This window comes from Artibeus jamaicensis, unplaced genomic scaffold, assembly GCF_021234435.1.
Source record: "Artibeus jamaicensis isolate MK-2021 breed Jamaican fruit bat unplaced genomic scaffold, CSHL_Jam_final contig_685, whole genome shotgun sequence".
NCBI classification, from domain to species: Eukaryota; Metazoa; Chordata; class Mammalia; order Chiroptera; family Phyllostomidae; genus Artibeus; species Artibeus jamaicensis.
In genome coordinates this window covers 34,194,573-34,212,045 of record NW_026521924.1, presented here as the reverse complement: position 1 = coordinate 34,212,045, position 17,473 = coordinate 34,194,573, and the positions used below count along the sequence as shown (strand labels likewise).

General features: G+C 48.8%; 1 protein-coding gene across 2 annotated transcripts; it reads left to right on the top strand.

Annotated features, from left to right (window-relative positions):
- Positions 1–8,250: 8,250 nt before the first annotated feature.
- On the top strand, positions 8,251–17,048 carry PRELID3B (PRELI domain containing 3B). 2 transcript variants are annotated; one of them, XM_037153558.2, is made up of 6 exons: positions 8,251–8,368; positions 11,851–12,019; positions 13,116–13,205; positions 13,585–13,655; positions 13,775–13,877; positions 15,119–15,238. In XM_037153558.2, the coding sequence occupies exons 1-6, from the start codon at positions 8,337–8,339 to the stop codon at positions 15,161–15,163; spliced, it is 510 nt and encodes a 169-aa protein (XP_037009453.1). In that variant the 5' UTR covers positions 8,251–8,336; the 3' UTR covers positions 15,164–15,238. The 2 variants fall into 2 exon arrangements, with proteins under 2 accessions (XP_037009453.1, XP_037009452.1); XM_037153557.2 differs by lacking the exon at positions 15,119–15,238 and adding an exon at positions 15,266–17,048 and having other exon boundaries at positions 8,252–8,368.
- The last annotated feature ends 425 nt before the right edge of the window (positions 17,049–17,473 follow it).

The window sequence follows — 17,473 nt, the reverse complement described above, 5'->3', positions numbered from 1 at the left end:
TAGAGCTTCTGGAACTCTCCCCCTCCCTCCACATGACTCACGTCACCCTTGACAGAGCAAACTACAGTGTCCAAATGGGCCACACTGAACTTTCACAGACCCCTCACATCCCCCAGGGGCTCCCCAACCTCCCTTAGCTCTCCCTCCTTCCCCTTTCCTCTCCTTCAAAGACTACTTCTGTCCCTTCCTGACGTGACCCAACCAGTAAACCGCCTTTGGGACCTTGAAGTTTTTCCAGTGTTACTTTGTTGCAAACAATTCTGCCATGTGGATCTTAGCCCCAAGTTGTGACCCCTTTGTTACATCAGATACCCAAATCGAATCACACAGACTGAGAGGGATGTGCAAGGCCCCCAACAGATGCTGCTAAATTGCTCTCCAGAAAGATTGTATCAATGTATACTTTCAGCAGAAGTGTCTGAAAGTGCCTCGTGCACCAACTCTGAATACGATCTATGTTTTAATCATTGCTAATTGAACAGACCAAAGTGGTGTGCTGTTTTCATTTGAATTTGTTGGCTCACCAGTACAGCTGAGTGTGTTTTTTGTCTCATGTCCATTAACCATTTACCCTTTTCCTACAGATTGTCTGTTAATGATATTTTTATTTTCTAAAGTGGTTTAGTGGGGTTTTAATTGTTTAAATGTCTTCTTATATATAAAGAAAATTAACTCAATCCATCATATTTGTGGCAAATGGCTTCATATATTTTCTTTTTAATCTTGTTTTGGTGTTTTCTACATTTATGAGTCAGTGCAATTTATGAAGCTGAACCTGTATAAGTAATTAGATTTTTAATATTTATCTCTCTAGTTAATCTAGAATGGATTTGGGAATACAGCCTGAGATAATACAATTTTCCATTTTTTTCCAAATGCTTAATGAACTGCCCCAGAACCATTTATATCCTAACCTACCCTTTCCCCTTGATTTGAAATGCCGGTTTAAATCAAATGCTAAACTATCATACACGCTAAGGTGAATTCGAAGGCTATTTATTTCTTTCCACCCATGTTTGCTCAGTATCATACTATGCTAGCTACTATCGCTGGATAAGGTGGTAATACCAAGTTTTCTCTTTGCCTTTTCAAAATTTCCTTGGTTATTCTCACCTCTTTATTCTTCACAATAAATATTAGAATCTCTTTGTGAAGTTCCAAGAGCATCCAATTGAGATTTTGGTTGGAATTTCATTAAACTAATTTGGGAAGCAATGACGGCGTTAAGCATTCGATTGCCCTACCCAGGAGCATCTTCCTGTGGTCCAGTCCCCTGTTACATTCATCTGAAAAATGTTATGGTTCTCTTCACATAGATCCTACACACCTCTTGTTAAGGTTTCTTCCCAGGTATTTATATTTGGGATTATTTTTTATGAAATTTGTCCATGATTGCTTATCAGGGATCATTGTTGATCCGAAAGAAAGCCATTGACTTTTGTATTTTCCAGTTTATTTTAAAGAACACTTAAAAGATTTTATATTAGCATTTTAAATAAATCACAATTACCCAAAGTGTGTTTTTAATAGATGCACCACCAATATTCCATGCTGGTTGATCCTGTTAAGCACGTCAATATATAGCTGAATGTATTTGTGCCAAGACACCAGTTGGCTGATATAAGTATTTGCTAAAGCTATTTGAGGGTCCGTGGTCTTATTTGGAGATCCAGTTGATGCCCTATGAAGAAATGAAAAGCCACAGAAATGACCTCGTACCACAGCCTTTCTCTATATTATTATTCTCCAGGGACAGACCAGTCACAGGAGGAAGAAGCCTGGATTTGTAGACTGCACAGCATTCAAAAGATCATCAACCCACCTTGGCTGGTGTGGCTCAGTGGATTGAGCGCTGGCCTGAAAACCGGAAGGTCGCTGGTTCGATTCCCAATCAGGGCACATTCCTGGGTTGGGCCAGGTCCCCCCCCAGTAGAGGGCTTGAAAGAGGCAACTGATTGACATTTCTCTCATACATCAATAATCCCAGATTCCTCTGGCCCCCAGGCTCCACCCACGCTGAGTGGGGGGGTTGGTTTGCTTCCCAGTCTCACGTGGCTGCGTTGACTGTGGGCCTCATGGAAACACCTTGTGGCCAATTTCTGACACCATGGGGGGCATCCAGACGTGTGCGGAGCCATTTCTCAGTTGGGGAGCAGCTGTGGAGATGGAGAGGGCACGCTCCTTGGTTTGGTTTGGTTTTGTTCATTTTGCCTGGTTCTCTTCGGCAGGAGGCCTGAGAGCCCTTGGGGGGAGCGCTCTCCTGTCCACACCCCTGGGTCGTCTTTTCCTGCCCACCGCGACACTCAGGTATGTAAAGGTGTCTCCACAGAGCAGCGGGGCCGGCCACCCAGGGTCCTCTCTCCCATGAACTGACCGAATCAGCCAGTTAGGGAAACAGGCTCCCAGGTAAGCGGAGGAAGGGTTCCCCGCCGGGCGCACAGGCGCCGGTGGTCCACTACTGTGGGCTCCCCAGGCCACGGGGAAGGACCCCTGGACGTTCCCCGCGGCGCCACACTCAAGAGCCTCCTGCCTGCGTGCTAAGCTGCTCTGTGTGCCCCACGGTATCACGCCGTTCTCTGTACGTGGGGCTGGATGACAGAATCGTGTATTTTTTTAAAGGGCCACGTGAGTCTCTCCATGATGGTCCATGACCAGCAACCGACTTTCCATTTACCCTTCCGACCGTTTGTGCTTGTCTGTGACATAATTTCTTAAACGTCCATAACGCATGTCAGGCTTCTGCCGAATGGCCTTCTTCAGAAGACCGTGCTAAGGCAAAGAGCTGACCCTCCCCAAATCCTAGGACTAGAGCCCAGCAAGCATTCCCGCGCCCCCACCGCCACACGCAGCGGCGCGGCCCGTCCACCTCCTTACGGGAGGGGTCAGGGAGGCCTGGCAGGTCTCCCGCCGAGATGCTGAGCATCTGGGTCCTGCTGGGGCCGGCCAGGCCCCCTAGAACCTGGGGAACCAGCAAACACGCCACATGACCCAAGTTCCAGGTGGTGGCCGCACACCCACCCCGCCCCCTGGGCCCACACCACGTCGGGTGGGGAGAGGTGCTGCAGGCCCGGCTGCCACTCTGCTTCCACGTTTTTGCCGTGAACAGAAGCGATCGTCCCTCCTTCCTCTTGTCCCAAGATGTTGCCCTGGCAAATGAGAGAACATATGTGCAAGGAGCAGCTTTGGGAAGGACCAGGTATCCATGGATCCCAGGATCCTCCGCGCACCGCTCACTGAATGGGGCGCACCCCAGGGCCTTGAAAGAGGGGACAGCTGGGCCTCTGAAACGTCAGGCAGCTGAATGCTCTCGGGAAGTGGACGCGGCTCGCAACCACCCTCTCCCTCGGTGTTCACCGCTGCTGGCCACCGAGGTGTTACATCCAAAAGGTCACCGAGATAAAGTCGTGCCAGAGTTGACCACCCAAAAAGGAGCTGTCTGAACAGGTCCCAGGCAACTAACTAGGCAGCTGCATTTGTCATCCCCTGTCCCCAAAGTCCCCCGTGGATGAGGGTCGAGGAAAGGGAGCCCTTCCGAGGCCTGCTCTGTTCCTGGTTTGGTCTGTTGGCCTCCAGCCAGGAGAGAGCTCATTCTTCTCCAGCAAAATGGAAGAGACTGCCAAGCCTCACAGAGAGCAGAGAGCCAGGCCCTGTTTCCCTCTTATAAACTTCATGATGCGTCTCAGAAAAGGGGTGAAGCTCGGGGCAGAGTGTCACCTTCCCCTCTCAGTGTCCGGTGTGGTCATAGAGACCAAAAAAACACATGAACAAATGTGAACCGGGGGATTACAGAACTGTTCATCTTGGGGCACGTGGGCAAGGATGACATTTTTATTGTCCTGGTGAGAATCTGCGGCCAGCTTTTATACCTCTGTGCCCGAGAGTGTGTGCGAGGGAGCCGTTCACAGCAAAAGCTTTTAGCATGGAGAGAAAGTGGAGCTAATTTCGATATGGACTGCCTCTTATAGGAAGGCTGCTAATAAGACAAATTGATTTAGCTTTAAGAAATTACCCTTAATTTCTCAGGATAAGGAATTACTGGAATAGCCAAAGTCCTCTCCCCAGAGAAGAGATTCATTTCTGATGCCAGGAATTCAGGGATAACTGGGTTAGATACTTAGGTAAACAGAAAAACGAGACGGGGGAGATCAAGTAAATTGGAAATTCTGGACAATTACTCGAAATCTTCCATCACTAATGGGAACAAAATTGAATTTGACTAGAGGTACTTGTTAAATTAGAAGTAACATGAGATTCCTGCAACGGGAGGTCCCCTCTGCAGAAAGGAGCAGGAGGGCTCTGAGCAACCCCGGCTTCCTGGTCCCTCCTTCCCCGGCTGGTACAGCAGCCCAGAGAGGAGAATCCGTGGGGTGTTTCCGTCCGGGTCAGGTCCCTCCTCTCTGGCTCATCCTGCGGCCACGCAGACTCTGGCTCTCCACTTGGTGAGGGTTACCTGGTTCTCCCCTGGTGCACAGAGTCACCAGGGGCTCCCTGACATGCTTCAGATCTCCTCCTCTCCTTCTGCCTCAGCCCTGGCTGCTTCTCACCCGAAGTCCTTATGAATCTTTCTCCTAGCCGATCTTCCTATGTAGTCCCAGCTCTTGCGGTCTAAAAAAAAAAAACCTCTCATTTTTGCTGCAATCGGTGGCCAATAGGCCCACTGAATCTACTTAAAATGAACACCAAAATTTCATAGTAAACAATGAAAAACAAAAATTGTGGCTGAGACTTCATCCTGATCAATAAAATACAAAATGATGATAGTAAGTATATTCACACACACACACACATATATAATATATACATATGCATGTTTGTAGTGATGCATATATATTGACATGTTTATATAGTATGAGAGAGAGATATGCAATATATATATACTCACACACAAAACTCAGGTTACACTGTAACTCGGTGCAACTTCTGATTACCTCAAATGAACCAAGTGCTTGGTTTTTGCCATCATTTTCCCCACCAAACTGTCAAAAGCATTACACAATATGTTTGGATTTTGCAGTCCAAAGGTCTTTGACAGAGAACTGGGCAGAAACATTCAAGGACCTGATGGGTCTGGCAGGGGGTCTCTCCCATGCTTAGATATTCAGTCTCTGACTCCGGACGACCCCCTGAGGAAATCGCCCTGTTTGAGAACTGCTGGTGCAGCGTCAGTTGCTTGGGGGTAGGGATGGCCTGGAATAGGTGATCGTGGCTGTTTGCTGAATGAAAAAAAATGAAGAGAACAGAGGCAAAAAGGTCAGAAAGGAGAAAGAATACGTTCTCTGAATCCAGAAGAAGTACAGGGAGTGTCAGTGAGAATACAAGACTCTTTAAGGAGCCGAGGAAGAAAGTTGAATTCCGCAGTGAATTCAGAGATAAAGGTCACTGCTGAGAGGTTCGGAGGAAAGGCTGGGTTTGGAGTTTGAAGACGGTGGGTGAGAGTCAAAAGCAGCCACAAAGCTGGGGAATAGAGCCCACAGTCAGACATGTCCGCTACTAGAATCCAAAAGGTGGCAGGCATCTTACTGTTTTCCATTCACAGTCCTTAGCATATATCAGGAAAAAAATACTGATTTTCTGTGGACAGAAAAAGTTTTATTTAAAGTGTATTTGTAAGAAACTGATCTAAAAAGGTTAAGTAATAATAGAACGGGCAGTAGCAAGTTGCATGTCGATTTTGGACCAAATGCCGAAAAAAAAGGGGGAGGCGGGGCCCCGGCTGACGCAGGAGCTCAGGGCTTGCTGCGCTTCTCCTGCGAGGCCTGATCCTGGTCGCACTCACTGGGGCCCTCTGCCCCTGGTGCTGCCGAGTGTGACCTCACTTGCCAACCCCTGGTCTCCCCACTTCCGCCAAAGGTTTCCCTGTGGTTCAGGGAGATGCTCCGCCCACTGTCCCGCACACAAGGGCCGCAGGTCAGTCTACACACCTAGACTCATTCTAAATATCTTCTAGCTACTCCTTGATTGGATTTTGGCTCCTCAGCCAGATGCAAAGGTCCTCGCAGGTAGGAGCCACCCCTGCATTCTTCCCTCTGTGTCCCCAGGAAAGGGCGTGGAGATCTGGGGAACGTGAGTCATCCCAAGAACAAGGGCCACCAGAGCCAGTCACCTACTCAATTCCCAGTTAATGACCTGATAATGACTTCCCCCTTCCTGTGGGAGGGATTTCAGTGATACGGATGTGTTGGCATCTAAAAACCATTCATTCGATTCCTTTGGGTGTTTCCAAATGAGTCTCTAGGAGATAATGTAGGTAAAGGTCTTGCTCTCCAAGTTCAAGTACCAGGTGATAGTGTATCCACTTGGGGACACCCGGAAAAGATGCTCAGGGCCTAGATCTCCACCGCTCGGTGCCCCCACCTCCATTCCCCCGGATCCAGGAAGTAAAATGGACTGATAGAGTATGGATGGAAGAGAGATGTCATTTAATTTCCGTGACTTAAAAACAAAAAAACAAATCTTGAAGTGGGGTGGGGGCGTGAGGGAGGAGGAACAGGCAGAATAACATTCTTCACAATAAACAGAAGGGGATTCCCGGGTGGTGCAGGCTTCTGGGAGGCCCAGGAATAGCAGGTACAGGCTGTTCTGTGCTCGTGGTTTCTGAACCGGGGTTTTAACACCCAGCAATATGAACTTCGAGTCTTACTCAAGGCTGAAGCGTGATCAGCAAGCCTTAAAGCATCACCTCACCCATCACCACCAAGAATTCACTCTAAATACTGTAGGGTTTAGTGGACAGACCTCCTGGCCCTGGTCACAGGATAAGCCCTCCCTCCCCTGGGCCCCCTCCAGCCCCACCACAGCCCACAACCTTGCACCCTCAACAGAAAACCCGACCTTTTAAAAGATGGCTATGGAGGAAAATCTTTACATCTGGTTACTTAGAAGCTAGTGAGAGGCACTGCCTCATTTTCTTAGCTCATTTGTTAAAAACAAAAGGCAGGTAAATTTGGGAAGGAGGATACTTTTGAAAAAGTGGTGGAAGTTCTTTATATAGAAAGAAACAGGAAAAAATACATTAGGAAGGAAATAATATGGTTGGGTAGTTGCTAAGTGCCATTTGTGGTGCCTAGGACTTAAAAAACAAAACTCGTCTGTGGATGTAAACCCACGCCACCCATTCCCTCCTGCCCCCTCACGTTTTAGTCATTCACTCATTTATGCAACAAATTAGTATTATGTAGGTACATTATTATGTAGGGATCATCGAACAAGTCTGACGAGAGCCTCACCCTCCAAGGCTGACAGTCTTGTCGAAGTTGAACAGATAAACTAGATGCTTTGAGTAATTCACTCATCCCACAAATAATGATTGATTATTCTGTTTTTCAATAAGTAATCATTGAGCCTTTATTATAGGCAAGGTACTGAGAATCATTTCTCAGCAAGACAGACAAGATCCTTGCCCTCAAGGGCTTAAATTGAGTGGCACTTAAACAGATAAACAAGATGACCTCTGAGAGTGCTAAGTGCTAAGAAAAAGACAAGTGGATGTTGTGATGGAGGAACTAGGTGTTGGGGGATCTGCTGGGGAAGGGTGACAGAGGGAGGCCTCCCTGTGGGCGACATCTGACTTAAACCCAGGCCTGTGAAGCTCTCCCAGCCGTCCATCCGGCTTCCTTGCTTCCTACCTACACCCCTCATTCGGGCATAAATCATACTGTCTGATGTTAGCTTCTCTTTGTCTGTCTCTCATCCAGGGGTCGTCATCTCTGGGAGGGAAGGTGGATCAAGCACAGAGCTGAACGACTAGCGAGCTGGATGACTTTGGAGCCCCTAAAGCCCGGGATGAGAGGAGGTAGGAGCAGTTTTTACTGGGGCACCACGAACATCTGCCCGAGTGAACACTGCAGGCACTGTCCCTGTAATCGCACTGACTGCAGCTGTCAGCAGGCCTAGCAACGCAAAGTGCGCTTGGACGGGGCGGGCATGCACCGAGCAGGGAGGCGAGGCAGGGGCAACCGGGTACACGCTGGGCCTGGCCCAACTCCGCACAGAGGTCAGCTCTCCCCGCGACGCCCGCGAGGGGGCGGGCCAGCGGCCGCGTGCCGCGCCTGCGCAGCACAACGCCCGAGCCGGCAGCGCCAGACGCTGCCCCCGGAACTGCGCCGACGCGGTGCGCCCGGCGCTAAGGGGCGGGGTTTTGTTGCGCCGCGCGCAAGTCTGGGGCCAAATCCGGGCTGGGATAGGGCGCAGGCTAGTGCGTCGGGACGTCCCCGGCGTCGGGCCCGACGGCGCGTGCGTGCTTCGGGGTGGGCCGGGTGCCTAGGGGGCGGGGCGGGGGCCTGTGTGGCCTCTTTGCCTTTTTGCGCCGCCCGGACACCGCGCAGGCCGCCGGCACCATGAAAATCTGGACTTCGGAGCACGTCTTTGAGTACGTTTGGAGCGTGAGGCTGGCTGGTGGGCGCCGCGGGGCAACTGTGGTGCGAAGGAGGGCGGGTGGGACCTGGAGTGGTGGCGAGGTCGAGGTGCCCCTCAGGAAGCTTCCAGACGTCGGGCCTAGTTGGGGAGCTGAGCCTGGGCCCCACGAGGTTCTGGGGCTTTGGCGCCGTCCTGCGCTCCGGGAATGGGTCCCCAGGGGACAGGGCCCCGACCTCCAAGCCCAGCCAACGCCCCGGCCGGTAGGGGGCCAGAGGCGGGGAGTTTGTGGCCTGTCCCCTGGGGTAGTGGGAGTGTCGTGGAGCACGAGGTCCTGGACGACATTCGTGGTGGGAGCGGCCCCTCGTTGGCTCCCCGGGACTTCCGGGACCCGCGGGGTGCGGACCTGAGCATCCCAGAGTAAGTGTGGGCGTTGTCGAGCGCCCCGCCACCTTTTGGGTGGAGGCCCTTACCTCGGAATGTGACTGGTGAGGGCAGGCGACCAGGAAGCGAAACTCCGGCAGCTCTTTGCCTTGAGGAACAGAGAGCCTTGGAAGGGGAGTTCAAGGTTCACCACTGGCTCCAACGGACCGTGTGTCCTCGGGTCACCCGTTTCCACCTGCGACGTGGAGGGCCATGGCCTCAGAAGCCATGCTCAGTGACATCTCTGGCTTAGCACAAATGTGTAGTGGTTGAAGTGAGTGGGCCGCGAGCCAATTGGATGTTGGGAATTGAATTCCCTTCTGGGTCTGTGATGCCATGTGCAGAAGAACTACCCCTGTGATGGGGTCTGTCGTTGCCTAAATAGTTCATCAGTCGCCTTGGTGCTCCTGACTAATTCCTGTTCCTCCCGGATGTGGAATGCCACCCTCTTCCTAGGTGGACCTGATTTATTTATACGTGCATCCATTTCTGAGCTGTCTGTCCTCTTCCCCTGATCTTGTTCTGGCGACCACACCGGTTTAACTTCCATAGCTTTGTCATGTGTTTTAGTCTAACCACTCGATTTTAAAAGAAGTCGTAAGCTTTTTACCAACATGGTGATCTGGACACATTCAAGAGTCCACTGGGTCCCGGAAAGTGCAGGAGATTAGAATCACAGGGAGGCTTTCTTCCTAGTCTATTGTGGCCCTGGGGGAGGGGATCCTAAATTTGTGAGGTGGTCTGCAGCTGGGTCCCATGTCAGCTGTTGGGTTCCAGGTGGTTTCTTCCTTGTGATCCACTCTCATTGCTGGCACTGCTGTCCTGTGGACATTCTCCTCTGTCTTCCCTAACACTGTGCCCTGGCTCGGCCCCAGCCCCTGCCCCATCTCCGCTCTCTCTGCCCTTTTTTCTTCAACCTTTGGCCCTCCTCTTCCCCTTCAGTGCAAGCGTTCAGTGAGGTTCTGTTGCTGGCCTTGTCTAGCATTTTGTCAGTGGTTCGTGATCTTTTCCTTTTTCTCTTTTTGTCACAGACTTCCCTGAGATTTGAGGAAAGCTCTGGGACCCCTGTCCCAGAGGTAGACATTTTCAGATAAAAGCTGTCCATGTCCTGGCGAAGAAGTCCCAGTCCCAACGCTCCCCAGATAACCGGGGTCCCAGCTGATATGTACACACTTAGGGCACTGGGATCTGTACCTCGGGCTCCAACCTGTCTCTGAACTTCAAATCCTTACTACCCGGTCCTATCAGATCTCTACTCAATGTCCCGGGGCTCTTCGGCCTCAGCGTAGCCGAAGTGGAGGTCTCTGCCTCCCCTCAGAAGTCTTAAACACCTCCCTCTCTGCCCCATCTTAAAGCCGTTACTGCCCGACAGAGACATCTAAGTCATTCTGGGGCTTTCTCGTGCTGGTCTGCACACGTCCTCCCGAGGCCTGGTGTGTGGTTAGCATCCAGTCGAAGCCACATGGTGACTCCTTCGGCGGCTCTGCGTGCCCGGGGCCTTGCTCCAGGCTCTGCCACGTGGGTTGGCAGGGAGTCGCTGCCTCGGCGGGGTTAACAGTGTCTCCCGCCTCATGTCCTAGTGCGCTGGCCGGCGCGGTCAGTCGGCCACCAGCAGGCTCTCCAGGCTGCCCTTCGTCCCTGTCTCGGTGTCGTCCAGTGTAAGGTCCTGTCACCGAATTGCACCGATACAGTTCAGGTTAACTGCAGGGAGACCGTCCGTCCTACTAGGCCTCCTGTGTAACGTTTGAGCTCGTTTCATTTCACGAAGAGTCTTAGTTGAAGCCAAGTCGTCTTAGTTGAAGCCAAGTCGACAGCAGCTCTGAGAGAAGGACGCGATCACAAATGTGGCATAATTTCACTTTTTGAGGGGAGGGGGCAGCGCTAGGTGCCAGGAAGCCCGCTGACCATGGAGAGCAACCCCATGGAAATGGAAAAGGGCCCGTTCGCTTCTCTCTCGGATAGTTTCCCTGGGAACATCCAGTGCCCAGTGGGACACTCCTGTTCGGAGGGACTGTTCAGGGTAGTGAAGCCATTTCGCTTGTGTGCCTGCGTTGACTGCTGGAGAAAAGCCTGAGATTAAAACCAGAATGAGGCTTGTTTGTATAACATTGTAGCAAAAATGGAGGCATTACCCCTGCAAAAATGGAGGCATTACCCCTGCGATCACTGTTGTCCAGGGCTCTGGGATGTGAATGGCGTTGAGATTTCCTTCTGTCGACACGCGGCAGTTGTCAAGCTCTGTTCTCTGAACAGTTGTCTCCTGCCCTATGCCGTGTGGTTAACAGGAGCGCTTTTGAGAAGGACGCCTTTGCGCAGCGTCTCATTCGCAGGAGTGCAGGTGAACCAACTCGCGGTGCGCGTTGGAGTGACCCCGGCACGTGTGCCGTTCGGGAGAGCGCGCTGCTGCAAGTTTCGTTTCCGTCCTAGAAAATAAGCAAATGCTCATTATATGAAGGAAGGATATTAGAAAATAGTGTATCGGGAGCATCTTAAAGACATTTTATTTTACTGAGTGATCTTTTCAAAACAAATCGACATCATTCCTTAGAGCAAAGCAATGGGTAAAGAATGGAGGGGGTCCCTGTTACTACCTTGATACAGAGAAAAATAAATTTTCAATGCGATATTTAATGTTTGAATCTCTAATCATTGTACGAATTTACAGTGCATATAAGTTACTGTACTTGTGTTACTTTATAGCTTCACAGAATTAGGATCAGACGAAAGAATGAGTGGTATAATAACATGTTTGCTTTAAGTACATTTGTATGAATTGGGGCCTCAGAAGAGAGTTACGTGTGGATGTGGGTGATGGGGAAGGTTGTTTAGGAAACCGTCCTGTGGCGCTCCGTGGCTCTTTCCGTTTTTATAGAAATTCATTGTACATGTGACCTGTACGCGGAAACACACAGATGTGTGAATGTAGACGGAGCCCTCGAAATCATCGTTCACTCAGTGCGTCAGAAAGTAGTTCTCCCTAGGTAAACTGGGTTGTGAAGAATCATTTGACCGGTTGTAAAGCTGGCCTCGTTTGTACGTCCGTGGCTGAGTGTGTGTTCGTGCTCTCTGTGGCAGCCACCCCTGGGAGACCGTGACAACGGCTGCCATGCAGAAGTACCCGAACCCCATGAACCCGAGCGTGGTTGGAGTGGACGTGTTGGACAGACACGTGGATCCTTCTGGAAAGCTGCACAGCCACAGGCTTCTCAGCACAGAGTGGGGCCTGCCTTCCATTGTGAAATCTGTAAGTGCGCTTTATTCCTGCAGAAATGTGACTGCTGGAGAGAAGTTTCTAAGCTGAATTATAATTTCAAATAGGTGGTGGGAGCAGACTCTGAATGTCATTTTTGCATCAGTTCAAATTGTATTATAATAAACTCGAGTTATGAGTGTATAATGAGTTGGAAATATTATTACAGTCTTCATGAAGGCACCTGTAAAACTTCTGAGGAAGCCAGCTAATGCTCGGTAATCTGGAAGGAGCTGGCTTCTACCTTCCCTGCTCTCGCCAGCACCTTATACCAGCAGTGGGATTTGGAACCAGGGGCCTGGGGGGTTGTCAGCGGACAGTCTTGTGGCCAGCAGGGGTGTGTGCCCGTGAAGGGATTGGCGTGCTCTTGGACTTGGCTGTTGCCACATCTGTTCTGAGGCCTGGTACTCCTCCCCCTACGTTTAAAAACATAACTCTCTTCAGTACAATTAAACGGGCTTTAGTGATTCAGTTTTTAACCAGCAGGAAACTGGAATGCCAGTTTAGAGTGGGGGAGAACTCTGGTGTGGTGAGTGGACCCAGTTGGCAGTAGAGGCTCTCTTTCTAGAAGGTTGGTCCACTCAGAAAACTGAAGTGCACAGTTTCCAACAGGAGGGCCCCGTGCACTTCCTTTGGACGGGCCACGGCATCAGGCAGTGAGAGCGCAGCGTGGGCAGGACGGGGGGCTGGCTTGGGGGTGGAGCACAGAGGCACTGGTACTCTTGACCTCCTCGTTCCAGATGCCCTGGTTCCCCAGACTCCCCACATCCCACATTTCAGACACAGTGCTTCCTGGCCACAATGTGGGCTCAGCGTCCTGCCTTTGCCGCAGCCGGCTCTGGTGGGCTGCCTGGGTGGGGGCACGGGGGAGGCGTTGTGTGGGGTCCCAGCTCTCCCTGGAGTGTGAGCTCTTACTGCTCTCACATGGGCCTCCTTTCTGCCCTCCATCTGATGGCTCATGTTTCTTGATTTTCACAAAACAGACTTTTTATTCAAGGCTTTAACACTTTTACTTTCAAGTAAAATATTGATATGCTTGTTAAGAAATCCTTTCTCCTCTTCTGGTTACTAATTGTGGATGTTTTTATAGCTTATTGGTGCGGCGAGAACCAAAACATATGTGCAAGAACATTCTGTAGTTGATCCTGTAGAGAAAACAATGGAGCTTCAGTCCACTAATGTAAGTCTCGGCTTCCTTTTGTTTCTGCTGTGCACTGTTTGGCTCACGTTTTTGTGTAGCTCTGCGGTGGGGTTAGGAAATCGGCGTCTGATGCGGGTTGGCCTCACCCCTACTCCTTCTGGGGACAGCAGCTACCATGACAGGCTTGGATGCTGTGCGTGTCATTGCTCTCGTGACACTTGTTCAAGTTTATTATTTCTTAATGAAAGTAAGCAGTGAATAGTGAAATTTAAATGCTTATTTACACAGTAGTATCAAAGTGGTTTATTTGTCGTTTTGTATATTTAGCTAGCAAGATTTAGGATTGTAAATTAATTTTGAAAATGTTTTTCATCTTGGTTCCCAAAATGATTTGTTGTTTTCTCTTTAATTTCTATAGATTTCATTTACAAATATGGTTTCAGTAGATGAGAGACTTATATATAAACCACATCCTCAGAACCCAGAAAAGTAAGTAAAAAAAGTTTTAACAAACTTATTTTACAGATGTTTTCATTCTCTTCCCAAATATTTCTTCAGAACATGAAAGTGAGGTCATTCTGAAGCTGTGTGAATGTGCTTTGTTCCAGGACTGTCTTGACTCAAGAAGCCATCATCTCTGTGAAGGGAGTCAGCCTCAGCAGCTACCTGGAAGGGCTGATGGCAAATACGATCTCTTCAAATGCTAACAAGGTACGTGGGACTGCCTCGGCCTGGTGCTGTTATTCCCGGGCTCCGTTCTCGGGAGAGCTTAGCGCTGAACCTGTGTTTGTCCTCACCCGCTGGCCGTCTGGGATGCAGTGAGAACCCACAGGTGGCCGCCTGGTGGGCTCTGGGGCCCGGCGTGCCCTGGTGTTCGTGCCCAAGCTCTAACTCTTACAGCCTTTCGACCTTGGGCCATTAAGTTAACCCTTCTGTGCCTCAGCTTACCACCCGTGAAGTGGAGACCGACTGCCCATCCTGCAGGGTCAGGCTCAAGAGCAGTGAGATAGCAGAAGGTATGAAGCCCAGGGCCCAGCGCGTGGGACGAGCTCGGTGATGTGCCGCCACGTGTCATTATTTAAAGCCTTGGCTTTGGCCATCATCGTCCCCTGTCCCAGGTCCATTGTTGACATTTTTTTCCTAGTTTCCCTGCCCCATGTAGCGGTGTAACACAACAGATAGATAGACAGACAGACAGATAGACATGCTGTATACATAAAAAAGAGTTGTTCCCCACTACCACCTAGCTAATTTCTGCCCCACTGAGAACATACGATTTACAACTAAGTTTAGACAAAAGGATACCTAGCGCACTGTTTTCTGACACATTTAGTGTAATCATTCTGCAGTCAGAAGATACTCACAGACGCCTTCTCTGTGCCAGGTAGAGTGCTAGGCTAGACTGGAGACTCAGCGGGAAGGACAGACATGTGGCCCTGCCCTTGTGGAGCTAAGGAAGGCACCACTAATCGCACAGCATATCGTTAGGAAGGAAAGGTACAGAAAGGTACGAGAGTGCTTCCGAGTGTCCACGGAGTGGCGTGTCTGCCGAGTGTGGAGTGAGGGTGGGTGGGGTGTGAGGGAAGTGCAAGAAGCGTTTCAGACAGGACCTGAGTGTGCAAGGCCCCAAGACAGGGACAGTGAAATGCTGCCTTTTCTTTTCTCCCAGGAACTGCACCGAGTGCCAGGAGAGGGTGGTCCAAGGGGCCAGGGCCAGAGCTTTCCGGGTGTGGGCTAAGTCTTTAGTTCAGACCTTGTATAGGATTTCGGTTTAAAATATGGACATAACAGAAAAAAGGGGCTTGTCCTCACCTCCAAAAGGGGGACTGCTCTAATCACTGTCATTTCATTAGAGACTCTTGGAAACATCTTTTGCACACAATATAAAAATCAGTTTGTAGATCAAGCCATTTATTTGTTCAAGGCATTTGATACTCAGTGAATAACATTAGGAAGAAGAGGCAAAGACAAAAACCACCGACCCTGGGGAGACTTAGTTGTACTTGGCAATGCTCCTGGCTGCTTCCTGATGTGCTGCTCATTCGATGCCTGCCTCTGCTCTCATTCGGTGACAGTAAGTGTGTTGGATTTTTTTTAAGGGCCGAGAAGCAATGGAGTGGGTGATACACAAACTAAATGCCGAGATTGAGGAACTGGCGGCTTCGGCCAGAGGCAGCATGAGGACCCCGATGGTGGCGGCAGCGTTGGCAGAGAAATGACGAAAGTTGGTGGGCAACACCCAGTTCTCCGGATCTCAACTAGCTGGCATTATATTTATTCATTATTTAAAAAATACAACTAAAGGAAAAAATATAGCTATATTTTAGGTAGAATTTTTTTAATAAGCTGAAGAAAGCCTGTGTGACTCCATAAAAACAGAGACACAGGATTTCTGAATAAAAGGGGACATCTGAAATTGTTAGTGTTCTGTGGGATGACTGGTCTTGAAGATTCCGGTATTTACATGAAAATTTAAGTTCTTGTAAAGTGCTTGGAAATTGGTGTTAGCTTATTAAGTCTCCTCCTTGTGGATTCAGAGCTTTGCACGCGCCGGAGCTCTACCGGGCTCTGCACCAGCCCCAGAACAAAGCAGAGCCGCCTCGAAACAGACCCAGTTATGCCTCTGTGGTCACCTCCAGGAGGGGTCTTGTGTTCAAGGGGAAAGTGGGATAGTTTTAAAAGAGATACTAAATCTGTATAAAATAACTTGCTCTGCTATAAACCACCATTAAACATCAGTGTTTTAATTTGGCACTTAAATGACATTTTCAGAGTGAAAATTACCACTCAAGTAAAACCCCAACAAAAGTAGGGTTTTGTTCTATTAAAGAGTACTGCATTGATTTGTCAAAGTTTTGTGACTTCGTGAAGTCATTCCCTTCCTTGGATTTGCACTTCATGAGTTAGTGTCTGTGTCGTGGGCTGGTTATGTTAACTGAAAAAATAAAGTCATTACCAGAATTTTGCAGCACTCCAAACTTAAACAGAAGAACAGCTGTTCACATCTTTTAGCATTTCACATTTGCCTAACTTATAAATTGCCATGTGTCAAAATCAAGGTTCTGTAATTGCTAAAGCATGGTATGTCAGGTTATTTGAATATAATTACTTTTTGAAGTAATTGTGACCGCAAAACATCTTTTTTACAGGAGGAGCTGTACATCATTTGAAATTACTCAAATGGTGTCTTGATCTGAGGCATAAATCCCAGTCTTAATGTTTAGAATGACACCTGACACCGTGCCACTGCAGGGGCTGCGGGCGGTGGGGGGAAGAAGAGCACAGTGGGGGGGGTGGCATTGACCTCGCGAACCGCAGCATGGCCTGCCTTGCGGCTTCGCTTCTTGAGGAATCCTCATTCAGGTGCCAAAGGCCAGCCGCACTCTGAAAACCATCAGTGAATGTATTTCATTCGGTGTTTTGTAGCAGTTAATTATCAACCAGTAAAAATATCTTTCATATTTGCAATTGTTGCTTAGAGAGTATTTTTGTTAAAAGGTGATTAGCTCTTGCCTTTATTTTACAATGCTTAATGTGATAAACTTCTAGTCAGGTTCCCTATAAAAAGAAACCAAGTAACATGTACATAAACCACAGAAATAGTATACCAAACTATGGAAAAGTTAGTGATTCTCTACTTAAAATATTAGCTTAGGACTTCTTAGGGCATTTGTAAAAACAAGTGAAATTCAATAACATATTTTATTATTTTTTTGTAACCAGAGATGGTTTTTACAGTTGAAATAACTTTTCAGCTAAACAGAACATTGCTAAATACTGATACTTAATTAAAAAGTTGCCTTGTTTAATTTCTGTAAATTATACTTGTTCTTAGAAAAGTGTAACGAATGCCCAGATGATAAAAAGATTTAACAAACTTTATTTTGTTTGATTTTTTGACTCTGATCGAATGATAACATTCTCTAAAGGTTTTTTGTTTTCTGCGTAGTCAGTTACTCCTTTTAGTTAATACCTGGTGGTTTGTGGCTTTGCCAGGTACATGCACAGTAAGCATGTACCTGTGAGAGGGCTTGGGCCGGAGTGTCTTCATCTGCTAGATACTAAAATTGGATCTTACACAAATTAAGAACCTTTCTGATTAATAAAAACTTCCTTTTAACTATGTTTTTTTAAATTACCATCTTATAAGATTTTACTTATTTTTAGAGAGAGGGGAAGGGAGGGAAAAAGAGAGAAACACTACCTCTCATATGGCCCCAATCAGGGACCTCATTTGCAACCCAGGTATTGTTACAGGGTACAGCCGGGGGGTGGGGCAAAAAGGGATTTGGAATGGGGTCTGGCAC

Bases quoted from the DNA above. Each gene is read 5' to 3' on its own strand.
- PRELID3B (XM_037153557.2), top strand. From the start codon at position 8,337: ATGAAAATCTGGACTTCGGAGCACGTCTTTGA. The intron at 8,369-11,850 runs GTACGTTTGGAG...TCTCTGTGGCAG, and splicing joins ACTTCGGAGCACGTCTTTGA to CCACCCCTGGGAGACCGTGA. The intron at 12,020-13,115 runs GTAAGTGCGCTT...ATGTTTTTATAG, and splicing joins TGCCTTCCATTGTGAAATCT to CTTATTGGTGCGGCGAGAAC.